This window comes from Caretta caretta, chromosome 1 (assembly GCF_965140235.1).
Source record: "Caretta caretta isolate rCarCar2 chromosome 1, rCarCar1.hap1, whole genome shotgun sequence".
Lineage (NCBI taxonomy): Eukaryota > Metazoa > Chordata > Testudines > Cheloniidae > Caretta > Caretta caretta.
In genome coordinates, this window is record NC_134206.1 from 219,607,775 (window position 1) to 219,635,519 (window position 27,745).

At 47.9% G+C, this 27,745-nt stretch overlaps 1 protein-coding gene across 4 annotated transcripts; it reads right to left on the reverse strand.

Moving 5' to 3' along the window:
• Positions 1–14: 14 nt before the first annotated feature.
• On the reverse strand, positions 15–27,492 carry LOC125623604 (TRPM8 channel-associated factor 2). 4 transcript variants are annotated; one of them, XM_075120689.1, is made up of 8 exons: positions 27,471–27,492; positions 16,458–17,091; positions 12,008–12,999; positions 10,959–11,053; positions 9,789–10,002; positions 8,522–8,761; positions 4,809–5,146; positions 15–2,898 (listed from the first exon to the last, which is right to left on the reverse strand). In XM_075120689.1, the coding sequence occupies exons 2-8, from the start codon at positions 17,072–17,074 to the stop codon at positions 2,644–2,646; spliced, it is 2,751 nt and encodes a 916-aa protein (XP_074976790.1). In that variant the 5' UTR covers positions 17,075–17,091; positions 27,471–27,492; the 3' UTR covers positions 15–2,643. The 4 variants fall into 4 exon arrangements, with proteins under 4 accessions (XP_074976790.1, XP_074976791.1, XP_048679189.1 ...); XM_075120690.1 differs by lacking the exon at positions 27,471–27,492 and adding an exon at positions 22,623–22,700; XM_048823232.2 differs by lacking the exon at positions 27,471–27,492 and adding an exon at positions 21,924–22,083.
• Positions 27,493–27,745: the final 253 nt, after the last annotated feature.

Consider the following 27,745-nt stretch of genomic DNA (forward strand, 5'->3'; position numbering starts at 1 on the left):
AACAAACAAACCAGACCCATAATACAGATTTTATTTTACTTGTGTTCTCTAACACTTAATACTCTCCAGTTCCCATATAACTATCTTCTTTCTGTTTACCTTGAATGCAATAAAAACAATATAAAGAAGTAACACATACACAGAGAGCAGTGACTCTGACTATCTGATTGAATGGGGAGAGACTGAGTTTAATAAAACAACAAAGAGGAAATAAAAGGGGAAAACTCCTGAAAAGTTAAATACAAATTGCTGATGTTAACTACAGTAAGCAGAAGGAAAGGGGATGAGAATTAATTCTATGAAACTGTGACAAGGAGAGAGAAGAGTGCAAGGGAATAAGAAAGAGGTGCCATGCTTCATGACTGGCTGCCTCTGAATTGTTTCAGCTCTGCGGATCCCATTCAAGTCTATTTCACAGGCTCTATTGGAATCTTTCCATTGACTTTGGTAGGCCCTGAGTTACTGCTGTTCTAAACACCAATGTCTTGGTTCAAACACGCAGCAGTGAACGGCTCAGAGGGCAACCTTGAAAAAAATCTCTTTGGGTCTAATTAAAAGGCTGGTCATTGAAAGTGATGCTGTAACTTGTAAACAGTAAATGCCGGAGGGCCTTATTTAAAGTTGCTGGTGATAAGATTTTACAAGAGGCGCACCTATTAGGAAATCACACCACTTCCCTCTCACCCACGCCTGTTTCCATCCAGAGAGACTACAAAGAGGAGGAGAATCTCTCCTGACTTCTGCCCTGGAGAAAAACTGACTGTGACCCTAAATTAATATCCAGTAGCATTCTTTGTTTCTCAAAATACCATGCAAAGAAATTGCATTGCCTCAAGGAAATAATTTATTCACTCTCTAGCAGAGGAGAGTTTCATTTAAGTAATACTATATTCAATCATTATTCCACCCACACTGGTGTGCAAGCTCTTGCTCTGCTTGATTCTAGCGTACCAGAACAGCATTGTTCCCTTTCACTGTCCAGTGCCTAACCTCCTCCTTATCCAGATCAGGCCTCTGTCCTCTCTAGTCCAGCCGTCTGCTACACAGGATTAAATCACTGATTCATCTAGCTTGTTATCCCATTTCCTGCACTCCAGAAAGGACCACAGGACCATCTAGTATCCCATTTCCCTGTCAGATAGGGTCAGACCATAGCTCACTCTCATTAAATATCCTAACTACGGCCACAGCCACTTCCACAACGCACCTGTTCAGTCATCTAATTACAACACTTTCATTCCTTTACGCTCTGCTGCCACTGGGTGGCCATTTCATCCCTATTGTGTATTATTTATTGCTCATTATTTATATTACCAGAGCATGTAGGCCCCCTAGTCCATAGCTCTAGGTAAGGACCAAAACCTCATTGTGCTAGGAGCTATACAAACACAGAAGAAAAAAAGACAGCCTTAGAGTGTAAGCTCTTTGGGCCAGGGACTATGTCTACGCTACCGTGGTAAGTCAACCTACGCTACGCAACTCCAGCTATGTGAATGACGTAGCTGGAGTCGACGTACCTTAGGTCGAGTTACCACAGGGTCTACACCGTGGGCGGCGGGGGGGGGTGGTTGATGGGAGAAAATCTCCTGTCGACTTACCTAACTCTTCTTGTCGGGAGTAAAGTACAGGGGTCAACTGGAGAGAGGTCTACAGTCAATTTGGCGGGTCTTTACTAGACCCGCTAAATTGACTGCCTGTGGATCGATCTCAGAGCGTCGATTCCCACTGTAGTATAGACCTGCCCCAAGTATGAGACAAGAGACAACAGATGGGCACAGACAAGCCGATGGGAGAGTACAAGGCAACAGTGAAACAGCATTGGTCAGTATGATAGTGTGTGATCTCAGCACACCACAACAGCCTACTACATTGGCAAGTTTTGTGTAGGTATCATGGCAAAAGAGAGGTTTAAGGAGGGTTTTGAAGGAGGAGGAGGAGGTAGCTCTATGGATGTTTATGGAGAGTTCCTCCCAAGCATGAGGGGCAGCATGGGAAAAAGCACAAGGGTGCTTGTTTGAAAATTTAACAAGGGGATGAGGGAGGCTGGAAACATGGGCCAATCAAAGATGGGAGTAAACATTTCGATAGCAAATGAGAGATGATAGGTAGGGTGGAGGTAGGCCAGGAAGGGCCTTGAAAATAAAGACCAGAGGCTTCTGTTTGATGTGATAGGAGCCAAGAGAGGGATGCAAAGAGAAGATGACATGGTCAAACTGACAGGCTAGGGATGAAATTCCCCCCTAGGCAGAGGGTCAGCACAAGCCCTATGCACTAAGTAAGTTCTCAAGGTTTACATGAAATTTGGATATCACATAGGCCTTTGCTGACCCTCTGCACGGAGGAAGGGAGGGGATTTCACGCAGAGAGCAACAAGCTATGGAATTCAGGGCAAAGATAGGGAAATAGTAAGTCCATATCCCACTGTCCAGTGAAGAACAGAGGTTGTGGATATAAAATCGGAATCAGTGTGTTGGCATGATCATAGAAATGTCAGCCTGGAAGGGACCTCGAGATATCATCTAGAACAGCCCCCTGCACTGAGGCACCATTAAGTATACCAGCTAGACCAATGAAAACTCTGGTACAGCTTAAAGGAAAGGTAAGTGGCTGTTGGATTAGTTTTGAAGACTAAGTGCTCAGATTTTATTTCTTCCCAGGTTCATGTAGCTTCATTGGGTTCTCCTCCCAGTTTGGTAGAGAAGCCAGTTTCAAGGAGACTTCATCCTTGATGGGCCAGCCCCAGGCCAGAAAGAAAGGAGCCAGATTCTTGTTCACCTGCTGAGAGAACTTCTCTGCCCACAGGTTCATCTTGGAGGGGTTGTCCTTGGGGACATTGGGCATTTTCTGGTAGTCAGAGAAGAGGAGGATGAAGGGTTCCCAGCCAAAGCCCTCCTGCAGCTGAGGGGCAAGGAAGAGAAGTGTTAAAAACACGATATTGGTCCCCGAGTATAACATGAGAGCCTGTGCTTGATCCCACCTCAGGCAAAGCCTCACGATGCAATCAGGAATAGTAATGACCATGTCATGAATATGGAAACAGAACCCTTCACTGATCTAAACTTAACCTTTGTGCCTCTCAATTCACAGGCATTCATTGTTCCCTCGTGGAAGACATTCTCATTTTAAAATGAAAAGGAGTACTTGTGGCACCTTAGAGACTAACCAATTTATTTGAGCATGAGCTTTCGTGAGCTACAGCTCACTTGCATCCGATGAAGTGAGCTGTAGCTCACGAAAGCTCATGCTCAAATAAATTGGTTAGTCTCTAAGGTGCCACAAGTACTCCTTTTCTTTTTGCGAATACAGACTAACACGGCTGTTACTCTGAAACCTGTCATTTTTAAATGTTACCTGCAGATACATTAGACAGGGGAAAAACCTATGAAGGTGACAAACCCTCATGGTTCTGGGCATAAGACAACTTGCCTAAGGACAGGAAGAAACATCTCCCATAGGCACACAATTACATAATAGCTCAGAGACCCAAGCTGCAGTTGCTAGCAGCAGCAGCCTGGTGTCACAGCCCCAGGAACCTCCCTGCAGTCTGGCAGCGGCTAATAGATGCGGCGGAGGGTAATTTGCACCGAGGGAAGGAGAGGACTGTCAAGAGAGGAAGGTGGTATAAAGGCTGGGGGGAGGGGGAATGGAGGATGGGGGAGGGGAGATTGTAGGTGGGGCATACTTTGGCCTGGAACAGGATTTCGGGGGGTTATTTTCAAAAATAAAAATAATTGAGGAATTAGTTCAAAGCAAAAGGGGGCTGGGCATGGGCTGGGGATTAGGGTTAACGATCAAGGTTAGGTTAAATTAGAGGTGACAGTGGGGGATCATACAGAAAGCGTGTCATATCCTCTTCTCTTCTCCTTGGCCCGTGTGAGGTCTATTTGGGCCCTAATGACCTTACAATCTGGACGCGTCTTATATGTATGTAAGGCATCTCCAGGGTACTATACGAACACTACTAAATGATGGAGGGAGAGAGGGGGGATTTACACCGTCCTCTGCAGCATCTGGTGAGGCCACTGTCAGAGACAGGACACTCAACTGGTTGGCCCTCAGCTCTGATCAGTACGGCAATTCCTATGTTTCCAGACTGGGAGCGCTATGCATAGGCCCTGGCTTCTTCTCCTCTGCTGAGAGGCAAGAAGAGCCTCAGGGGCTCTGTGGACTGGTGGCAGGAACAACACTGGCTTGTTTTCACTGCCCAGCTCGGGAGGGCTTGCCACCACTGCTGCCTCTCAGTCCAACCAATGGCCACTTGAGGGACGGTGGGGGAGAATGGGAAGGCAGCTGAACCACAGCTCCCCCACTCTCATCTGCAGTACTTACCTGGCCCCCACTACCCTAGTAACTGAGCACCTCACAATTGTTATCTCTGTATTTCTCCTCACTGCACCCTGTGAGGGAGGGCAGCAGTGTTATCCCTGTTTCACGGATGCCACAGAGAAACTAGGGCCCAGATTCTCCAAGGTATTTAGGCACTAACCACCTATTGAGTTTAACGTGCAAAGAAGCAGAGCAACAGCTCCTGTTTTCCTGCCCAGAAGGGAGATGGGCTGCGCCACCAAGGCAAAGGAGCCAATGCCATCTGCCAAAGTCCTGCAGCAGAGAGCGGGCCTGGAGAAACACTATGGCAGACTGAGCCATCCATATGCCTGCTGGGTGCTTTATAGACCTAGGACAAGTCCAGCTCCTGAGCAGATGTTTGTGTGGGCTGAAGACTCCAGACTGAGGATGTTTATCTCTCAAAGAGATCACTGAGTGCAATGAAAACACTCCATCTCCAACCCCGCCTCTCTCATAGTTACCTGCAAGTACGTCTCCAGCGCAGTCCACACGCTCCAGTCCTTCAGCTGAGCCCCTTTCTCCAGATAACCTGTGACCCTCTGCTTCCGACACTGTGGCTGGAGGGCCTGGTGGGCTCTGTCCCTGGGGATCCCCAGCACCTTCTCATGCACATAGACAGACCACAGGTTGCAGGTGGCCTCAGTAGTGTGAGGGGGGAATTCCCAGCCTGCTCGCTGTTGGTTGTGTCCTAGCTCGTGGATTGGGCCCCACAAGCCGGTGGCTCGCATGTGTTCCACATTCACCATCTCCTTCACCGAATCCAGGTGGCTCATGATGGGGTAGCCAGCGTGCATCCAGCCTGGAGGGAAGACATGGGGAGTGCTCACCCCAACACCAAACTCTCAGACACGCTTAGGGCACATTTGATCACTATGGATGCTGTTTTACTAAATTATGACTAAGTAATTCCTACCCATTTCCATAGGGCCTTTCCTCTAGCTGAGGAATAAGGCCCTCAGTGCCTTAGTTATCTGAGCACCTCACCATCGCTAATGTTTTTATCCGCACCATACCCCTGTGAGGCAGGGCTGGGCTGTTATCCCCATTGTACAGATGGGAACCAAGGCACAGAAGGCTAAGAGTATGTCTGCACTGCAATACCGCTGCAGCTCGTGCAAGTGCCCCCAAGCTAGCTGTGATCTACCTAGTGCAGGTACCGGCGCTGTGAGGCTGCACCACCCTGGGCTTCAGTGCGGGCTGCACAAGCCAGCCCTTCGCCCTGGATTATTACTCACACAGGTAACCCACGCTAATGTCTGTGCTGCCGCAGCTACACTGCTCCAGTACCTGAGTTAGGTAGATGAACGACAGCTTGGGTAGGTCTGCATGAGCTGCAATCACACCTGGTGGATGCAGTCTAAGTGACTTGCCTAAAGTCACACAGGAAGGCTGTGGCAGAGTAGGGAGACCCACGTTCAGTTCCTGAGTGCCCTGGAAAATGCATCTTCCTGAAGGGTCCCGAAGCACTTCACAAACCACATACACTATCTACATCTGCATTTCAAGAATCACTTCGCCTGTCACACAGTGTCCCCTCTCGGGAGGAGCACAGGAGCTGTTCAACAGCCCCCAACAACATTTTGCAAGAGCTCAAGAAAGAGGCAAAACATTAGTCCATTAGAAATCCCTGAGGAATTTTAAGTCAGCAGAATGTGATCACCCTAACTGGCAGCCGCCCAAGATAACAGAAGTTAACACTAAGTTTATTTCCACACTAAATATTTCCATGTCACTTAACCAGGGGTCAGGAATTTAGCGTTTGAGCACAGACCTTGTGCTGACTCTCTGCATGGTGAAGAATTTCACCCAAAGTGCTGCTCTGAAAAGTGACAGTAAAAACAGCCTCCTGAGGCTCCATATTTCAAATCTAAGTGACTCTAGATCAGATGTGCTCTGTTTACAAGTAAAAATGTGCTCTGTTTTTTTCCAGATGCCAATATTGCAACTCGTCCTGGACTCAGAGTCAAGCTGGGTTTGTTCCTTCTTTTCCATTGTCACCAGCAATAAAGGTTCTACAGTTTAAATTCTTCCCTCAGTGACCCTGCTGAACCTTATTTTCAGTAGCTTTGCATAGGTGTAACTATAAAGCCCTATCGCTGAAATTTAATCAACAATTCTGTTGCTGAGACAGATGGAGGTTGTAATCAGGAAGGCCAAAGCACAACTGGAGTTGCAGATAGCAACGGATGTGAAGGGTAACAAGAAAGGTTTCTATGGGTATGTTAGCAACAAGAAGAAGGTCAGAGAAAGTGTGGGACCCTTACTGAATGGGGGAGGCAACCTAGTGACAGATGATGTGGAAAAAGCTGATGTACTCAATGCTTTTTTTGCCTCGGTCTTCAAAGACAAGGTCAGCTCCCAGACTGCTGCACTGGGCAGCACAGTATTGGGAGGAGGTGAGCAGCCCTCAGTGGTGAAAGAACGGGTTAAGGACTATTTAGAAAAGCCAGACATGCATAAGTCCATGGGGCCAACGGTGCTGAGAGAGTTGGCTGATGTGATTGCAGAGCCATTGGCCATTATCTATGAAAACTCCTGACGATTGGGAGAGGTCCCAGATGATTGGAAAAAGGCTAATGTAGGGCCCATCTTTAAAAAAGAGAAGAAGGAGAATCTGGGGAACTACAGACCGGTCAGCTTCACCTCAGTCCCCGGAAAAATCATGGAGCATGTCCTCAAGGAATCCATTTTGAAGCACTTAGAGGAGAGGAAGGTGATCAGGAATAGTCAACATGGATTCAACAAGGGCAAGTCATGCCTGACCAACCTAATTGCTTTCTATAATGAGACAGCTGGCTCTGTGGATATGGGGAAAGTGGTGGATGTGATATATCTTGACTTTAGCAAAGCTTTTGATACAGTCTCCCAGAGTATTCTTGCCAGCAAGTTAAAGAAGTATGAATTGGATGAATGGACTATAAGGTGGATAGAAAGCTGGCTAGATCGTCGGGCTGAACAGGTAGTGATCAATGGCTCTATGTCTAGTTGGCAGCCAGTATCAAGCGGAGAGCCCCAGGGGTCGGTCCTAGGGCCAGTTTTGTTCAACATCTTAATTAATTATCTGTACGATGGGATGGATTGCACCCTCAGCAAGTTCGTGGATGACACTAAACTGGGGGGAGTGGTAGATATGCTGGAGGGTAGGGATGGGATTCAGAGTGACCTAAACAAATTGGAGGATTGGGCTAAAAGAAATCTGATGAGATTCAACAAGGACAAGTGCAGGGTCCTGCACTGAAAACGGAAGAATCCCATGCACCGCTACAGGCTGGGGACCGACTGGCTAAGCAGCAGTTCTGCAGAAAAGGACCTGGGGATTACAGTGGACAAGAAGCTGGACAGGCATCGGCAGTGTGCCCTTGTTGCCAAGAAGGCTACGGGCATATTGGGCTGCATTAGTAGGAGCATTGCCAGCAGATTGAGGGAAGTGATTATTCCCCTCTATTCGACACTGGTGAGGCCACACCTGGAGTACTGTATCCAGTTTTGGGGCCCCCACTACAGAAAGGATGTGGACAAATTGGAAAGAGTCCAGCAGAGGGCAATGAAAATGATTAGAGGGCTGGGGTACATGATTTATGAGGAAGGCTGAGGGAACTGGGCTTATTTAGTCTGCAGAAGAGAAGAGTGAGGGGGGATTTGATAGCAGCCTTCAACTGCCTGAAGGGGGGTTCCAAAGAGGATGGAGCTCGGCTGTTCTCAATGGTGGCAGATGACAGAACAAGGAGCAATGGTCTCAAGTTGCAGTGGGGGAGGTTTAGGTTGAATATTAGGAAAAACTATTTCACTAGGAGGGTGGTGAAACACTGGAATGGGTTACCTAGGGAGGTGGTGGAATCTCCATCCTTAGAAGTTTTTAAGGCCTGTCTTGACAAAACCCTGGCTGGGATGATTTAGTTGGGGTTGGTCCTGCTTTGAGCAGGGGGTGGGACTAGATGACCTCCTGAGGTCTCTTCCAACCCTAATCTTCTATGATTCTATGGACACCCTTAAGGACACAGAGAAGCACCATGAGGGACTAAAAACATTCAGCTCTATGCGGGTTGCATGTTTATTTGACTCATTGCATTTGTCTGAAGTTTCAGTTTAACAAAAAAGCCTTGAATGAATTAAAGTTGCTGCCTAAAGCCCTTCTTTTGGAAACCCTGCTAGGACCATGCGGCCATACACCCACCAGCTGAGATCTGGACGTCTGTTACAATCCTCTCTGGCCTTGGGAACTTCGCTGGTGCCGCTGCCAACTCAGCTATAGCCAGCATGATCTGGTCCCAGAGGGTCAGAAGAGGCTCTGGGTTCTCTATATGGCGGATGCTGTCAGCAGGCACAGTCAGGATAATGTTCTCAGTAGCTAGTTCGGCCCAGGGAGCAGGGTAGTGCCGGATGCTGGCCAGCCACTGGCATTTACAGGTCTCTCCTGTAGCAACATGGAAAACACATTAAATGTACCCCAGTCTCTCAGTTACACTCTCTGAGTGTTGGCTGAAAATATGTGACTTCATCATGAATTCCTCTCAGGAATAATAGTACTTGGCATTTTTTAGAGCACCTCATATTTTTTAAGTGCTGGATGGGCATTAATAAGTTAATCCTCACAGCATTCCTAGGAACTCTCACTGTCCCCAGTAGTGTCCACCTGGGGAACTGAGGCACAGAGATTAAGTGACTTGCCCATGGCCACACAGTAAGGCTATGGCAGAGCCAAGGACAGTACTCAATTCGCCAATTTCTCAGCCCATTGCCTTAAGCACTAGATCCTTCCTCATTTCACTGCTGAGCCTCCTGTCTAGTTATTATGTAAAGATACGAGATGAGTCGTCCCCCCATACATCCAAACTTAGTCATGCTATTTAAGTACGTTATGGGAAAATCAAGTCCATGGCTTGTGAAAAGTGGGCCCCAAATCCACTTCATTCCTCCCCCCAAAAAACCAAAGCAAAACCAAATCAATACAGGATGATTCACAGGGGACACCTGAGTTGCTGTCCACATTTCTCTAAGTGACTTCTCCTCCACCGAATGAGATCAGCAGGCATCAAATAGCAACACACTGGTTTTGTTTGGACTGATGAAGGAAAAAAGAAATTTCATAAACCAATAAAGAGAAGACTGATGGGAAATGCAGCAAGCACATCAAAGGGGCAGTTGTCAATTTCTATCGTAGTGACAGGAAATGGCCACACACGGGCAGCAGAGGAAAAGGGGAAGATTGAGAAAAGGGCTGGTGGAAATCTTTCAAAAGGGCAATAAAAAGTTGACAGTTTTCAGCAAAAAAGATGGTTTAAAAAACAGCAAAGAAAGAAAACAGTCCCAGTTTGTCATTTTTCTGCCAATTCTGATTTTAACCATTTGGACTCTGGTTATATTTAATGCTGCACATTTTGGTTTGGGTGCCCACACGCACCACATTGAGAGGGGAAAGGCCCCAAGGGATGAACACCTACCCAGTCTGAAGTAGGGAACCTTGACTGTCCCTTCGACAGTGATGGGCACTTTGCCCAGCTGGCTTCCCCTTGGCACAAGGATGTAAATGAGGCCGCCCCAAAGGCAGGAGACTGACTGCCTCTGGCAGCTGACCTGGCACTTGCGTATCACCATGGGGGCCCGTTTCAGCTCCTTTGCAGCGGTGAGGTCATCAGAGTGACACCCGATCTGCACCTGGGGAACATAAGGGCGGGGAAGAGCAGGGTCAAGCGCTCCAGGCTCCAGATTGCAACCCCACCCCTCTGCCTTAGGGCCTGTCTGCAGTAGAGCACACACAGTTGTGGGGCACTGATTGCAATCCAGCCCTGTCGCAATTGCTGTCTGACTGCTGCATGTGAAACAAGAGTTCATAAAGCTCAGTGTAGCTCATAACAGGGAAGCTGTACCCCTCACAAAGCCATCTACAGCCCTAGCATTAAGGTCCTCAAAGGTACTTAGGTGGCTTGACTGATTTCACTGGGAGTTTGGCACCTTTGAGGACCTGGGCTGGAATGCCTCCCTCATTAGCAGTCTCAGCACAGGGGCCATGGATTGACAGGGCCACAGTGGCTGAACTCCCCCGTACCCTTAGAGGTGTCCCTTGAGAGCAAAGAGGAAGCAAACTGGAGAAAATACGTGTGGGTGAGATGCTGACTCAGCTGTTGTCTCTGGCATCCCTAGTTAGGGAGAAATCCAGTCTCCAGGGCTCATTGCACCAGCATCTGAGTCCTGTAAGGTAACACAGGGGTGTCTGCAGCTTATTATTGCACAAGGTCCTGCTGAAGTGTCAGTGGCTGCCTGGTCCCCTCCCCACCTTCCCTTGCTTCCCTGCACTACTACAATGAAGCAGAGATAGCTTGGCGAGCACATCACCTTGGGGAGCAGTGAGAGCTGTGAAATAATCCAACCAACAAAGCAAAATGGGGAGGCAAAGAACAGTCAAGAGAGGGCAGAGGAAATTGTGAGGAATTTTTAAAAACTTAATGGCAGGAAACAGCCACAAGGTGACAGCAGAGGATAAGGAATGAGAAAGGAGCAGGCCTAGGCATAATACAGACTGATCCTTGAGAACAGTTTCAACTCATCTCGCTGATATGGGTACCTCACAAATGTATCCATGTATAAAAGCCAGCCGGGTTAACAGAAATTACCTGCAGACCAGCACTGGTCGCCATGCAAGGAAACGTTAACACTGCTGTGTTCCCATCAGGTAGGTAAAGTCCTGTACTCATCCATGCTGTTCCACCTGTAGGGAACCACAGAAGATAGGTCTGAATACACAGCACTTAGGCTCAGGTCTTCAAAGGCATGCAGGCACCTAATTCCCAGTGAAAATAATGGGAGTTAGGCACCTAAATACCTTGAGGACTGAGGCCTTACTCAGCACTCCTGGCCCCTGCCCATTTCCATGCTTAAAGTAATGCAGTTTTGAGTTGCCAGAGTGCGAAGAAATAATCTGATGTTTTTCTTGCTCAGAACTCTCAGAATTGGCCTGTGTGTTACCAGACTTGCTGACAATGTGCTGCTTGACTGAAAGCGTGAGAAATTTTAGCATAAGGGGCTTTTTCCCCCTAGCCCTAACTAAAGCATGAGTACCCTGACATTTCACTATAGTAAGACTTGTTTCTAGACAGCCACCCTAGGGAGTTGCAAACATCAGCTGCCCAGCAGAGACTGTAAAGCTGTGATAAGCAGCTGAGTTCAGAGCTCTTTATACTGCCCACGCAGAAACCCTCCCTTAACTTGGAGTTAAGGTTGATCAAGTGTATTTCAGCACAATTACTTAGTGCCAGGTTGTCGAGCCCCTCCTCGACTGAAGGTCATTGGACTACCTGTGTGAGTAAGTGTGCAACAGTGTGAATAAAGACTCCACATCCAGCCCAAAAAAAGTCTATCACCAACTAAGCCACCACTCACACCCCTTACATCATACACTCACAGACTGCAACTCCACAACACTGTCACTTCTAACATGGAACCACTCCCAGCGCACACACGCAGTGCCCCATAATCACAAGCAAATGTACAAGCTTGACACCAACCCATCTGATTGGCGGAAACAGCCTGTGTTATATGTGTTATTGGCACATGGGGAAGTATGAGTTTTGGTGTGATAGTGCAATCTCAACAGGAGTGTGTGTGTGTGACACGTTTTCCATGTAATTCTACATGGGGAAGGTGGAAAGACTGCTCCTCTCACCTGTATTAGTGCCATCGATTTCCAGGGTGATAGGGCAGCTGGATGGGAGCATGCAGACCCCATCGGTGGGTTTCTCAACCAGGACAGCACAGTCCGTCATGGTCTGGGACAGCTGTGTTGCCAGGCACAGCAGGGCTGCCTCCTTGGAGTTGCTCTTGATTGGGTTCTTCTTGCTGACCTGCGGGATCCCGCCTCTGCGCAGCACTTTGAGCAGGATGCGGTGGAGTGAGGAGAACGCCGGACAGTCTTCAGCTGGGATCCTCAGGAAGGCAGAACAGTCCTGCCCTAGCCTATGCAGCCAGTCTGCCAGGGGGGCTCCGAGTGCCTCCTTCTTTTCCACGTGCCTCTGGAAGAGGGAGAGTGCCTGACGGAAGTGGTAGTGATGGAGAAGCTCCCCCGGGAGCAGCGCTGGGTATGTATCTGCCTTGAGGTTCATGCCCAGGATGCTGATCCCAAAGCGGTTGAGGATTTTGTTGCCAGGGTATCCGGCAACGGCAGCTTGGCCTTGATTCTGGGAGGCCCAGTACCAGGCCTGCCCCCCAATCAGCAGCCCTCCCCCCTCCGCCACAAAGGCCTGGATCTTCTCCGCCTCTTGGTCGCTGTGAGAAGGGCAGCAGTAGACGCTCATGTCGCTCGCCAGCGATGATACCCGATACTTCCGGCCCTCCTGGGCCAGCAAGGAACACAGCCCCTTCAGGTGGGCAGCAACCCCAACCAGCCCCTGCCTCCCAGCATCCAGCCAGCGTACAGCATTGAGCAGGAACCCTACCAGCTTCGGGGCACACAGCTGGCCCTCATGAGATGCCACCACCACCCGGCCCCGGCCATAGCGCGCTGCAGCAAGGAAGCAGCAGTGGGAGCTGTCCAGGCCGAGTGGGAAGGCCAGCACCCCATGCACCAGCAGGGGGGAGGGCACCCCACCCGTCACTATATCCAGTTCCGACACACCATTGAGGAGAAGCTCTACATCCTGGCTGAGATTAGCCCCGTGCCTGCAAAATCAAGAGGCACCCCTGTTTAGGCCCAATCCCGACATCCTTTATACAATCACAGAATCATGAGGGATGCTAGGGGCACCCAACAGGCCACCCCTAGCCCATCTCCTCCCCTGCCCACGCTCTATGGTGCTGCCCCTCACAATGTTATAGGGATTCTGGTGTCAGGTGGAGTTTTTCTGAACTCCCCAGTTGCTGCAGCCTCAGCCTTCATTTTTAAAGAGTCCATTTGTAGCCTGCAGAGTTGAGCTTGAAAATGTGTCCCAGCTGTGATCTAGAGGCTCCGAACCCAGGAGACCAAAGAAAAAGAACCCAACCTTTAGTCTGTGTTTTGGGTTGTTTTAACTCTGATTTCTAAGCCAATCTCCACTGGCCTGATTCATGATTTTTGAACCCCTGGCATTGGCAAAACCATGAGGCCTAGCATGCCTAAGCCACCTCAGAAATGCATTCTCTAGTCAAGCCTGAAAGATTTGCCAGTGCCTTTTCCTTAACTATCCCACTGCTACTGCTCAGAAGAGAGGACTGCCTCTGTCTGTGTGTGTATATATAGAATCTCAGTGACTCAATCTGAAACAAGTCTCTGATCTCTGTAAAGCGTAGCCACCCTTTTCCTATCCATTAACTTCTGCTTCCCAATGCTCCTATTTCGCTTCACTCATACTTCTCATTTTACCTTCTGCTGCCCCTGCATGGCTCTTGCTGTTAAAGCCGTGTCGAGTGCTTTCGTTTTATTTCCCCCTTTGCTGTATCATTTTACCAAACTTCATTTTCCCTTTGTCACTTGTGATGAATCTGCTGCTCTTTGGAACGTCTGGATTTTCCACCCAAACGAAAAAACCAACCACTTGATAAAGTGTGAGAATAAATAACACCCATGTGTCCATAGGGCAGGAATTAAAAACCCTGGGCTCCTCATTTGATTTCTTCTCCCAGCTTCTTTGCCACACAGGACACCAATCCCTGTGGCATGTTGGTGGCCTTAAAGCTCAGTTTTATTTGCTATGGGTGAAATTTATTCCTATGCCGAGGGCCAGAACAAGGTGAATGCACCTTTTAAGCCCCACTTAAACTCTCAAAATAGGGTGAATTCCCCCCTAAGTAAAAATTCCCAAAGCACAATCATCTCCATATAACTTTCCTGAGAGGAAAATCTCACCTCCAGTGCCCTGCAGGTGAGAACATGACAATCAATCAGCAACTTGTAATAAGTAACTTAATTACATTAATTTGTAGTTGTGTCCTGAGTACCTTTCTGCATCCTACAGCAAAGATTCTCTTTACCTTTGTAGGAAAACAAACCCAGCATCTAAAGAGCAACAAAACCAGTCATGCAGCTGGAAGAGAGAAATGGAGTTTCATTAACAGTGCTAGGGAAGGGGAAGGGACTGGGGCGACAAAAATCTGTGGGGAAAATTTTCTTACAACAGCTGTGGGTTTAACTACATGAAATGAAGTGGCCACATAGTGAAAGCAAAGCAACAGTTGTGGTCATTAAAGACCCCATTGCACTTTGTGCAAGTCAGAAGCCCAGATTCTGAACTGGGCCAGGCACAGCTTGGGAGTGGGGGCAGGAAGAAGATGGCTGGGCATGGCCTGGATTCTGGGGCCAGCTGCGAGCTTGTCTAGTTTCTGGTGTGAGCCCAAAGCTTTACACCGATTGTTCTTGGCCTCATGCAGTCTGCCGGGCTCCACCCACAAGACGGCTGCATTTCATGTATCATCACAACACATAAAGGCTCCATCCAACTCCTGCCAGAGCCAATAGGAGACTTCCCGCTGACTTCAGTGAGAGGCGATTGAGACTCCGAAAGCATGGTGCGTTATCCAAGTAACATAAGGAATACTCGGTGTGTTTTCTAAAGCACATTCATTAATTAGACTTTTTTAAATATAGAAGCATAGAAATGAAGGGCTGGAAGGGACCTCCAGGGGTCATCTAAAGGCAGGACCATCTAGACCAGTGATACTTAGACCTCAGTGGTTCAGGAGCCAAATTAGTGATCAACATTACCCAAAACAGCCACAGTAGCGTGAATTCATTGTATCACTTATTATAGGACTATTCATATGTAAACAGTATGATGGGGAAATATTTGTATATGAATATTATTCTCACAGCAAAGACGTTAATAACTTCATACAAATTTATAACTTAATTGGTTGAAAACATTGTAAAAGCATCCTGACTGGTTAATAACTTAGACTAGTTAATAATTAAATCACAGAGTTGTAATATCATGTGCTGCAAAGAACCTCAGGAGACACATTAAAGAGCCACTTGAGGCTCGCCAGCTGCAGTCTGAGTGTCACTGACCTAGACCATCCCTGACAGGCGTTTGTCCAGCCTGTTCTTAAAAACTTCCAGTGATGGGGATTCCACAACCTCCCTTGGAAGCCTATTCCAGAGCTTAACTATCCTTAGAGTTGGAAAGTTGTTTCCTACTATCTAACTGAAATCCCCTTGCTGCAGATTAAATCCATTAATTCTTGCAACTCTTTTTTAAATAATACAGTATTTCAATGAACCTGCTGGCTTGCTACTCAGTACCCTCCCCTCACCTTGGCTGAGCAGCAGGGAAAGAGGCTAACCAGCGAAGGATGCTGGGTTACTCAGTTCAGTACTCAGCCAGTAGAGAGCTCCATAATCCCTAGGGGACTGAAGAAAGGAAGAAATGTCCTGAGGGCTGAGAAGGCCTGGCTCAGGTAGGATCCAGGGGGACAAGCTGCCCCTGAGAGCTGGGCAGGGGAACAGCTAGTTGCCTGTTGTTGGCAAGAGAGCTGTGGCAGCAGCAGGGGCATCCCGAAGCTGAGGGATGCATTGTGTTCCTCCTCAAACAGCTTAGGGCATGATGAATGGCTCAGCCCTAGGGTAACCAGATGTCCCCATTTTATAGGGACAATCCTGACATTTGGGGCTTTGTCTTATATAGGTGCCTATTACCCCCAACCCACGTCCCATTTTTCATACTTGCTATCTGGACACCCTACGGGCCCCACTCTCTGTTCTGCCTGAGGTGCCTGCAATGTCACACAACCCTGGAGTACACAGCTGAGAAAAGAGCAAGGTCCAAGACTGGCTATTACTGCTCTCCACATCCTGTGTGCAATAGGCTCCCTGGAGCCTACCAGGCAGTCAGTGCTCAGTGCCCACAGACATGACCCGCTCACACCCTCATGGCCCTGCTGATATTCTCTCTTGGGTGGGAAGCAGTCATTTCGGATTCCATAGCTTAACCCAGTGCCAAATGACTAGCCAGGACACCTCTTTTTAATTTAGGGTTTGATTAACTAAAGGACCCCCCCCCCCATTCCCTGCTGGGATAATGATCTGAAACCCCCCCCTCCGTCGGATATCTGAAAATGGGGTGTTTCTCCCCTTTCCCGGGAATTTATGTAAATCTCTCTCGGCTGTACTTTACTGGGGCAAAGCCAATAATGGGAAAGTTACTCACGGGACGATCAAGGGGATCTTTGGGATCTTTCCCGAGACTTTGAAGATCCCTGGCTGCACTGTATTGCCGGTGAAGTACACACCGGCCACACTAGTCACTCGGTTCCCAGGGAATTCGAACAGCACCTTCTCCACACCGTGTTGACTAGCCCAGTACCAGGCCTGACCTCCGATCAGCAGGCCCCCACCTCCCTTTACAAACTGGACCAGCTCCTCTGCCCGAGCATCGTCATAGGCATCAGTACAGTACACCCCGAGAGAGGCACTGAGCCCCACGCCAGGCTGCACTTTAGTGCTGGACCTTAGGAGCAGCTGAGAGAGGGGATCCAGGCTCCTTTGGACTCCAACCTGCACCTCTGGGGAGGGTCGGAGCCAGTCCACAGCGTTCCTAAGGAACCGGGAAAAGTTGGGATTCTTCAGGATTTCTTCGTGAGAAACGACCACCATCCGGCCCTTCCCATAGTGAGAAACAGCGATCAGAACCTGCTTCTCAGGGCTTACCAACACCGGGAATGCAGTATCTCCTGTGAGCAACAGCTCACAAGGAACAAAATCTCCAGTAAAATCCCACTGCCCAACTCCATCCACCAGCAGCTCATAGGTGGCAGCGGGCTTCATCTTCAGTTTCCTTTTATCTGACAGGAAAGAAAAGGATTATTAGGGTGTGGCTCGGCTGAAAATTGACTGTCAATGACCACGTTAATTGTCCCACGAGGAGCCCCCAGCAAATGGGCTTTGTTTACAAAAGAGGGTGTCAGCCCTGCAAACACTGGGGGCTGGCTTACAGCAGAAAATTAGATCAATCCTGCTATGTTGCTCAGGGGTATGAAAAATCCACATCCCTGACTGGCATAGTGAAGCTGACTTAGGGCCCCATGTAGACAGCACTAGATTGGGAAGAATTCTTCTGTGAACCTAGCTACCATCTCTCAGGGAGGTGGATTAGCTACAGCGACAGGAGAACCTCTCCCATCGGCACAGGTGATATCTATGCTGAAGTGCTACAGCAGAGCAGCTGTGCCGCTGTAGTGTTTCAAGTGTAGACAAGCCCAGGGTATGTGTACACAGCATTTTGGAGCCTGCAGCAAATAAAAATAGCTGTGTAGACCAGGGGTGGCCAAACATTTTGGCCCGAGGGCCACATCAGGGTTGCGAAATTGTATGGAGGGCCAGGTAGGGATGGCTGTGCCTCCCCAAACAGCCTGGCCCCCGCCCCCTATCCACCCCCTCCCACTTCCCGCCCCCTGACTGCCCCCCTCAGAACCCGCAACACATCCAACCCCACCCCTGTTCCTTGTCCCCTGACCGCCCCCTCACGGGACTCCCCACCCCTAACTGCCCCCCCGGGACCCCACCCCCATCCACACACCCCCATTCCCTGTCCCCTGACTGCCCCGACCCCTATCCACCCCCCTGCCCCCTGGGACTCCCACGCCTATCCAACCCTCCCTGTTCCCCGTCCCCTGACCACCATCACCCCCGAACCTCTGACCCATCCAACCCCCGCTGCTCCTTGTCCCCTGACCACCCCCTCCCAGGACCCCCCACCGCTAACCACCCCCCCCGGGACCCCACCCCCTATCCAACCGCCCCCCCGCCCCCGCTCCCTGTCCCAACTGCCCCGAACCCTATCCACCCCCCTGCCCCCTGACAGGCCCCCGGGGACCCCCTGACCCTTATCCAACCCCCCCGCTCCCCACCCCCTTACCATGCTGCTCAGAGCAGGAGCGGCAGGCCAGAGCGTGGGCAGCGCAGCGAGCTGAGGCTGCAGGGGAGGGGGAACAGCGGGGGAGGGGCCAGAGGCTAGCCTCCCCAGCTGGGAGCTCAAGGGCCAGGCAGGATGGTCCCGCAGGCTGGACATGGCCCGCGGGCCATAGTCTGCCCACTGTTAAGGAAAAGTTAGCACATGTGATTCCATTTTGGTTTGGGGCCCACCATTGTTTAAATGCCAGCACGTCGTACACCAGGAGGAGTGATCCTTAGATACTGAATCCCTGTGAAAATCCTCCTCCTTGTCTCCAGCCTGCCTTGACTCCCAGTATCTGGTTTTTGTCAGTCTTTAACTTCCTGTCTTTTGGCCTTGATGTGAGGCCTCCCATTCTGATAATAAAAGTTACTGATGCATGGCTTTAGGACCATGCTGTGTAATTAACATACTGGTATAGCACGAGGAATGCACCAAGCAGGGATAGGTGGTAGATAAGACAAGGGTTTGTTTATTGGCTAAAGTTTCCGATGCACGAGGGCAACATGCTTTGCTAAAAAGTATATAATCTTTGTATAATCTGTATTCAGGGTCCCCCCCTGGCTAGCAGGGGGGCACCACGCTTGAGCGTAATAAACTTAGTGTCTTTTGGGAACTCTGCAGTTGTGGACTTTGTTTCTGTGCCTCAGCCTAGATTCAAACTGTGCATGACCTATCAGGTGTAATTCGCAGCATTGGTGTGCGTGTCCTATCAGGTGTAATTCGCACCATTGGTGTGCATGTCCTACCAGGTATAATTCGTAACACCGCCTCTGGTGTAGATAGTGCTTTGAAGTTGCGGCTCAGGCTCTGAAGCCTAGGGATGGGGATGGACTTCAGTGCCTAAGTCATGATTTCAAAGCGCTGTCTACACAGCTAATTCTAGAGCACTTGCATGAGCCCTGCTAGCCTGAATCTCTCAGCCCAGGCTGGGACACTTGCTTCCGCAGGCTCCAAAATGCGGTGTAGACAACACTCAGGCTCTCCATTGTCTCTTTGCCTTCTCCCTTTCCGCTTCTCCAGCACTTTGTGGACATATCACCTTTCTCAGAGGGCGGGTGAGGGGATTTTTTTTGTCTGTTTGGGGTTTTTTTAAGCTTTGTGTTTGTCATTTAAACAGAAAGACATGACAAGAATAGAATCAGTTCTCACCAGAGCAAAATATTTAGACAAGGAAAAAAAACTACAGACCTAACTAATCCCACTACACATCGGGGAAGAGGTAAAGCAAAAAATGATAAACCCAAGCAGCAATAAAAATTTCCCATTCAGACTTTCATTGTGGTATAGAGAAGAGCCACTAGAGACTGCACTAGAGACTGCTTTTGCTCTTGATTTTACATGAAAGATGCTCAGATATTACAGGGCCAGGTGGCAGTATAAACCCTGAAGATAGATAAAGAGATCAAGAGATAGCCTGATCTGCAGTTAAAGAATTAATCCCCAGGAGACATGCTGTGTATTACCTACATGCAATTTAACAAATTTTTCTCCTTTATCAGGCAGTAGAGAATTCAGGTAAAATGTTCAAACACAAAGTTCCAAAGTTAGGCACCTAAATAAAAGTCCCCTGATTTTCAGGAGGTGCTGGTCACCCATACATGCTCCTGAAGTCGATAGGAGCTGTGGCTGTGGTCTGCACCTTTGCATATCGGGACCCTTATTTAAGTGCCTATATTTAGGCACCCAGCTTTGAAAAGACTGGCTGAAATCTTAATCGAAATAACCTCCATTGCTAAGCCAGTGCTCCTTCTTACCAGACTGTCCAAACAGCAAAGCTTAGGGGTGGGGTGTTTGAGTCGGTGCCAATCAGCTCCTGCCACTCAGGAGCCCCCAGTGCTGACTCAGTACAGGGTGAAGGAATGCCTGCGAGAGGAAGAAACCAGCAGGCTTTGGGGCAGGGCTGCCCTCCCCACTGTGTGATGTCCCAAGCAAACACTGAAGCTGCACCTAGCTGGCTTTCACAATCAGCCACTAAACGGTCAGATAATATTTGGCTGCCCTGAAAGCAAGTCACTCATCTGCTAGCACCAGTTTTGGTTGGAGGAACAGGATCTTCCCTCCGGATTCATTTATCACCTGGTCCAAGGGGCTCAGAAATGGTGTCCTAGCCAACAATCAAGGACCTATTAACCCATTGCTTGTCCTTGGACATGCAAGGAACGTCCTCCATCTTGCCCAACCATACCGGAGATTTTGTTGCTGTTCAAAACCTTTTTAAAGTGATTTTAGTAATTGTGAGCAGTACTGATTAATCCTAGGGAAACCGTGCCCAATCCAGAAAGTTTAACCATGCTTGCTGGTTTCATTCTGAGCTCTACCTTTGCCACTCTGGGCTTCAATGGGCCCTAAACTAAAAGGTAGACTCCAGAGTTTGAAACCACACGCTATGAGAAAAGTTTGACACAAGCTGTGAACTGAAACCTGCAAGTTTTGCATGACTCCAGTTAAGTGATTGGCCCAAGGTCACACAATGAGCCAGTATCAGAACTAGGGACTGGAAGGCAACCAAGTAGTCATTATTCTCTGGGCCTGATTGTCTACTCCATCACACCAGTTTTACACTGGTGTAACTTCACGGACAGATTTACACTGGTGTAAGTGAGAGGAGAATCAGGCTCCCTGTCATTTACTCTAAAGACTAAATGGTCAAATTATGTATCCTTATTCAAACTGAGAAGTACCCTGTGCGACTATTCATGGAGTAAGGTATTCCTCATGTTGGGGTAAGAGTGGCCCTAAATCTGGCCCTAAATCCTTAGTCTGCACTTCCTCTTGTTTTAAAGTATACAAACTGACACGAAGCCCCTGCCCCTGCCAAGGGATCTGCACACTCAGACTCTTGCCCAAAACACTTGCATGTCACTGCAGTGTGGACAAGTTGGGAACTGTTTTAATAATAGCTCCATTAGCCCACCGATCATAACTTAGATTTCTTGACTTTCATATATGTAAAAAATACAGTTTTAATATCACATTTGCCTTCCCCCCACCCCTTCATTTAAAATGAATACAGGGCTGCAATCTCCATGGGCTCTCAACTAACCTGGCACCTTTTACCAGCTGTATTACCATTATTAATTATTGTATAGCTTCCAAAGATGTGCTGAGTGTCTCACAGGAGACAAAGAAAGGCTCTGTCCCTACCCCAAAGAGTTTCCAGGTTACAACTGAGGTCCATACAGCACCTAGCACAAAGGGGTTGTGGTCCTTGACTAGAACTCCTAGGTGCTCCAATAATACAAATAATAATTAATAATCATATGACACGAGCTGGGGAGTTCATGGAGTGAGGAAGGGCCAGGGTGACAGCAGTATCATCACCTTCCTGGGGCAACCACACTAAGAACAGGGGATTCTTTTAATGATGCACAATCTCATCCAGGTCAGTTCTGCTCTTGGGTAAGAAGAAAGTCCCTGATAGGTGGAAAACATTTGTCTGTCAGCCTGACCTTAGGAGTCACCCCACGGATTGTGAAAACCACAATCACAGAAATGTGAAAGATCTGGTTCACTATTAAATCACACCAAGCGCATCCCATCTTACCCCTCCTCAGCCAGTGTAAGACTGTGTCCTAGAGTATTACCCAGTGCTTTGGGCAGGCCAGTTTTAAAACAACCTCTCCCCTTTAGGAGACTAATCCACTAATAAATCTTTTCACAGCCCTTTTCTCCCCTGGCCCTTCGCATGGAGGTAGAAAAAAAATCTCAGTTCCTTCTCACCTACTCGGGTCCCAGCAGGGGGAATCACTCACTCACATACAGAAGTCTCTGCTTCCTGCAATCCAATAGTCAGATTAATGTTTTGGACTTCAGATCCGTCCCAATTACAGTCCTCTTTAGGAGGAAATGAGGGGAACGGAAGAGACAGAGAATGACGGAGCCAGAAGGGAGGAGTCAGGGGAGGGAATTCCCAGCCTCTCCAGCTGGTGTCAGAATTCCATGAGGGTAGGCTGTCAGTGCGGCAAATCCCACCCCACAAGCATGTCACTTAAAACAGAGGAGGTTTTTCTCAAACTGTTTTGCTTACTTCTCACTCCTCTAGTAAGACACTGCTACTTCAGATCTTGTCTCTATTCACTGTGCTGTTTCAGGATTGCTAATGTCTTCTCATGCAGTGAGCATCATGTTAAAACCAAGCTGTAAAAGTGCATACTCAAAAAAGGGAGCAGAAAGAGGTTTAAAGAGCTTGTTTTTGTGCAAACAAGTTGGTTTCCTTTTCTTGCTGGTTAAAAGCAACAGCCCTGTGGCTGTAAACTGCTGATTCATTGGACAGAGGAGTCCAAGAGTAGGTCTGCGTTGTGCAGATTCGTAGATTTTAAGGTCTGACTTCCTGCAGAATACAGGCCACAGAATTACCTAGTAGCTCCTGTACAGAGCCCAGTAACTTGTAGGACAGAACTTATCTGTTTGGATACTCACAGTGGCATGGTGCGGAGATAGAATTTCAATTTAGAGATGCAATCAGGAAAACAGGAATGAATGAGCCTTATGCTTTTGATCCAGTGCAGGCAGAAGAACTAGAAACAGATGAGCTCTCTGTGCAGAGACAGAAGAGAGAATACATAGTGCAAAGCGGAAACACTAAATACATCTGAGGGCTTAGGAGGGAAACTTCAGCAGCCAGGAGTGTGTGTGGTGGGGAAAAAGCAGCAGAGGGATGCTGTGTATTTGCGTGGAGGGAGGATGGTGGAATAGAAGGAACCCAGGAGTCTGAGCTCCTGGCCTCCTCTGCTATAAATACTAGAACTCCCACTGGCTGCAGGAATGGAACAAAAGAGTCCTGACTACCAGACCCCTGTTCTAACCACTAGATAATTGTTCCCCACAGCACTCCCCACAGAACCCAGCGGTCCCTGCTCTATCCCAGTGGCAGCAGAATCCAATAGTCCTGATACACTTGCTCCAAACGTTATATTGCTCCAAACACTATCTATCTCGCCATCACTGTGATTGGAACAGAATCAAGGAATCCTGACTCCTACTTCCCCCACACACACACCCAGCTCTAACTACGAGATCACACTCCCCAAGGGCTGGAAATAAAACCTAGGATTGGGCCTAGGTAGGTTTGTAAACTCCGTCAGATGAACAGCTGCACCTAAGAGTTTATAAGCTCTGCTGTCACTTATAAGAGGCCCTGTATGTAAGCAGCCATTCCATGCCAAGGGTTCACTGTACCACAGATGAGCACTCACTCTCCTCTCAGCCCAGACACACAGACAGATGGTATTTAGTGTCAGCCCTTCCCATAGGGCTGTTCCTCTGTCCTGGTGTAGATGGCGACAAGATAGAGTATCAGAACCAGTGACACAGCAGCTCCAATCTTCAGGAAAGACAGAAAGAGGATTAAAAATAATCTGACAGTAGCCCATGGCCTCCCCTTTCATCTGTTCACTTGTCCCAACCACATAATAGTCATTCTAATACACGGTCACTAACAATAAGTGTACTAATAAATTATAATAAATCAAAGAAATCAGTAAAGATAATAACTAGTCTAGAATAACAAACAAAATTAAAGTGATGGAAAAGATCAGAATGAATAGTAAATACTTTACTAATATTAAATTGTTGCTAAAAAGTATAATTGCTAATGGTGAGCAATAAAAATAATGAGGGTAATTCTCAGAATAATGGGAATAATGCTCTTATTTCTACTGGTAATGTCTCCTTAATTCAGAAGTAAAATGTCATTTACAACTACTCTAATAATCCTAATAAATCATTAATGATCGCAGATAGTAAGACAAATCTGGCTAGTTTCCCAGGCAGTGAGGAAGCTCTGGGCCCCGAGCGGGGATGAGGCAGCTCTGGCAGAGCTAGGAAAGAAACAAAGCAAAACACTGACTCGGCAGCTCCTGGGACTCTTGGGCCATGGGGTTCATGCACTGAAACCCTGGACTGAAACAGGGATCGGAGAATCTTTATCCCCAGTAACAGTCACACTTGCATCCGATGAAGTGGGTATTCACCCACAAAAGCTTATGCTCCAATATGTCTGTTAGTCTATAAGATGCCACAGGACTCTTTGCCGCAGTCACACTTGTAGTTACAGCAGCTAATGTGGGATAATACCCTGTAATGGGTTGTGCTCACCACCATGCACCTCCTGCTGATTGCTGGGGCGGGGGGGGGGGATTTAGCTCTGTCCATCAGCAGTGTGATGTCTCACTCTCAGTCATTGCTTCTCCACCGTCTCCGCTGTCTGTGGGGACCTGCTTCGCTCCCAGACAGCATCCTCTTCAGGGCACGGCCCTCCATCTGTGCCCCAACTACACTGTCTCCCCCACTTCCAGGGGAACCAACAGTCCTTCAACTGGCCTTTCACTGCAGTGGTGAACTGCAGCCCTTAGTCCACCCCTTGCTCAGGGGCAAACTGCAGTCCTTTGGCCGGCCACTTCCTTTGGTGGCCAGGGGGCAAAAGGGGTGGCAGGCAGGCCCACCCACTACTGTGGGCCCCACGCCGGGGACCCTATCGCTGGCAGCCACTCATTGCCTCTCCTTCCCCTCTGCTGCTACCTGCTTTTACCTTTTTGGTGACAGTAATGTTCATCCATATGGGTACATCCAGTTGCAAACAGAATGTTAAGGTGTAAGAAAATTAAGTTTGTACAGAATAAATCTTCCCAGGCAATCTTAATTGCTTTTTAAAAAGTAGAATTTCAAAATTAGTGGATGAAATAAATGCAGCAGAGTCCCTGTATTTAGATTTTTTGAAAAAAAAAAGTATATTGGATTTCATGAAAACTTAATTGAAAACTTCATTAAAATGCCTTAGACAAAAAGAACAGGAGTACTTGTGGCACCTTAGAGACTAACAAATTTATTTGAGCATAAGCTTTCATGAGCTACAGCCCACTTCATCAGATGTATAGAATGGAACATATAGTAAGAAGATATATATACACATACACAGAAGGTGGAAGTTGCCATATGTATATATATATCTTCTTACTATATGTTCCATTCTATGCATCCGATGAAGTGGGCTGTAGCCCATGAAAGCTTATGCTCTAATAAATTTGTTAGTCTCTAAGGTGCCACAAGTACTCCTGTTCTTTTTGCGGATACAGACTAACACGGCTGCTATTCTGAAATTAGACAAAAATATTATCCTATGGTTGGAAAACAGGCTAAAAGACCATAAACAAAAGTAATGATAACCAGTACCTAGTAGAGTACCACAGAGATCAGTGTAGAATCTAGTCTTATTTAAAATGTACATTAATGATCTGGAAAGGGGAGTAAACATCAGGTCAGCAAAACTGGTAGATAATACAAAATAGGGAATAGCTGTGCATGGCACTGCAGAAAGAGAAAAAACATTAAGGGAGCTAGAGAGAAAAACAAGAAGAAAATAACAAAATGAGATTTGACATATAGTTATCACATGCCACCTTGTTGCGTTAGCCCAGCTATGTATATTTAGCTCTTCTAAGCCCTGATTTAGAAAGGTGTTTAAAATTAGTCAGGAGCTTAAGCACCTTGCTGAACCAAGGCCTTAGCCTTTTCTCATAAATCAGTCCCTCCAATCCCTGATATTTTTTCTCTTTTCTGAACTCCCTTCAGCTATAATGTGTTGCTCAAAGCTGGAGGCAGTATTTCAGGTGTGCTTGAACAGCTGTATAGAGAGGGAGTACTTGTGGCACCTTAGAGACTAACACATTTATTTGAGCATAAGCTTTCGTGAGCTACAGCTCACTTCATCGGATGAAGTGAGCTGTAGCTCACGAAAGCTTATGCTCAAATAAATTGGTTAGTCTCTAAGGTGCTACAAGTCCTCCTTTTCTTTTTGCGAATACAGACTAACACGGCTGCTACTCTGAAACCTGTATAGAGAGGAACTCTCTGCTCCATGTCGTTGTTTATGCTGCTCAAAACTGGCCTTTTTTACTATTATATCACCTTGCAAAGTTGTATCTAGATTGTTGCTCCCTCTCACCCCTACTTCCCATTACGTATCTGTTTCAGATATTTTTTTCAGACGCATTAGTTTGCATTTTTCCAAGCTGATTCTTATTTGGTTAGTTTACAACCATGTTTCTAATCTCTTTAGGTCCCTGTGATAGATAGGTCTTACCCCCCATCACCTGCCAGGCTAGCAAATGCACCCAATTCATCAGACTCCGCACCTGTCATGGGACTCTCCATAGAACTCTGCCATTGGCACTGGTGCACCTTCACGAAAGTGCTACAGTGGCCCCGCTGCAGCTTTTCAAGCGTAGACCTGCCCTCAGTCATCACCTGTTTAGATCTTGAGTAATTCCATTAACTCTCATGGAGTTATTTTACATTTACATAAATGTAACTGAGAGCAGAATTTGCCAGTTCTAATGCAAAAAATTATTTTAAAACAGGGAAAATGGTATAGCTGTTTCCATCAGTGGTTCTCCAGCTGTGACCTATGGAGAACAGGCTGGGCCCATGCATACGTGCTAAATTCTGTGCAGCTCCATGTGGAACATTTCTCAACAATGAGAAAAAGTCACTGATTTCCCCTTCGGGGGTCCCCCAAATAGGGTTACCACCTTTGAAATGCAAAAAACCCAGCACCCCTCTGCCCCCCCAAGGCAAACCAGCTGCAATTCCAACCCCCAACCACATGGCAACTCTGAAACCCTCCACTTCAACAGCCACTAGAGAGATCTAGAGAGAGTATCTAGAGAGAGAATACATATAGGTAAGATTGATAACATCATTTTCTTTCTTAAACTGTGGAAGTGGGAACACTGCAGCACCTTTAGCTGAACACAGAAACTTTTAACATTAGATATCCCAGTGTATTGTGATGATAATGCAAACCATTAGACACATGTAAAAATAAAAAAAAACCTGGCAGCTTAAATTATTTTTCTGGCAAATCCATAAAAAAACCTGGCCAGGCCAGTCAAATACTGGCCAAGTGGTAACTTTACCCCCAGGCCATGATTACAGGTGAAGGGACCCTTTTACTGCATATCTCAGCAGAAAGAGGATGTGGGAGGGAATATGGGGAACTGGGTCCATGATAGGAGCCAGGGGACCAGGCAGGAAGGAGGAAGCAGTCAGGTGCTGATAGGGTTGGGGTGCTGTGGAAGACGGATTGTTGGGGGGGGGAAGCAGACTAGGAGGGTCAGTGGGGGTGAGAGGAGTCAGGGAAGCTGGAGAGGGCTGTTGGAGGCAGTGGGAGCCTGGAGGTTAGTAGGGGTAAGGGGAAACCAGGCACAGTCTCTCCCACTCTGTCCCTATCCCCATCAGCCTCCCCCAGACCCTCTGCCTGTTGCTCACCTCTCTTCTCTACCAGCCATCTTTACCCTGCACTTGGCAGTATGCCAGCAGCAGGAGCAGAGAGAGGGGAGGTGGAGAGGGTGCTTGAAACTGACACCACAGTGTCCCTTGGCAGCCAGGAGGAGAAACAGCCGCTGTCTGCCAAATGCATCACACAGGAGATTGCAGCTGAGATGTAGGCGAGCATGCTGGACTGCCACGTGTGAGGCTTAGTTACATAACCCTAGCAACTTATGGCAGTATACATACGCCCCTGAGCGACACAGTTACACTGA

Bases quoted from the DNA above. Each gene is read 5' to 3' on its own strand.
- LOC125623604 (XM_075120689.1), bottom strand. From the start codon at position 17,074: ATGAAGCCCGCTGCCACCTATGAGCTGCTGGTGGATGGAGTTGGGCAG. The intron at 11,054-12,007 runs GTGAGAGGAGCA...GGTTCCCTACAG, and splicing joins AATCGATGGCACTAATACAG to GTGGAACAGCATGGATGAGT. The intron at 10,003-10,958 runs GTAATTTCTGTT...TATGTTCCCCAG, and splicing joins CGACCAGTGCTGGTCTGCAG to GTGCAGATCGGGTGTCACTC.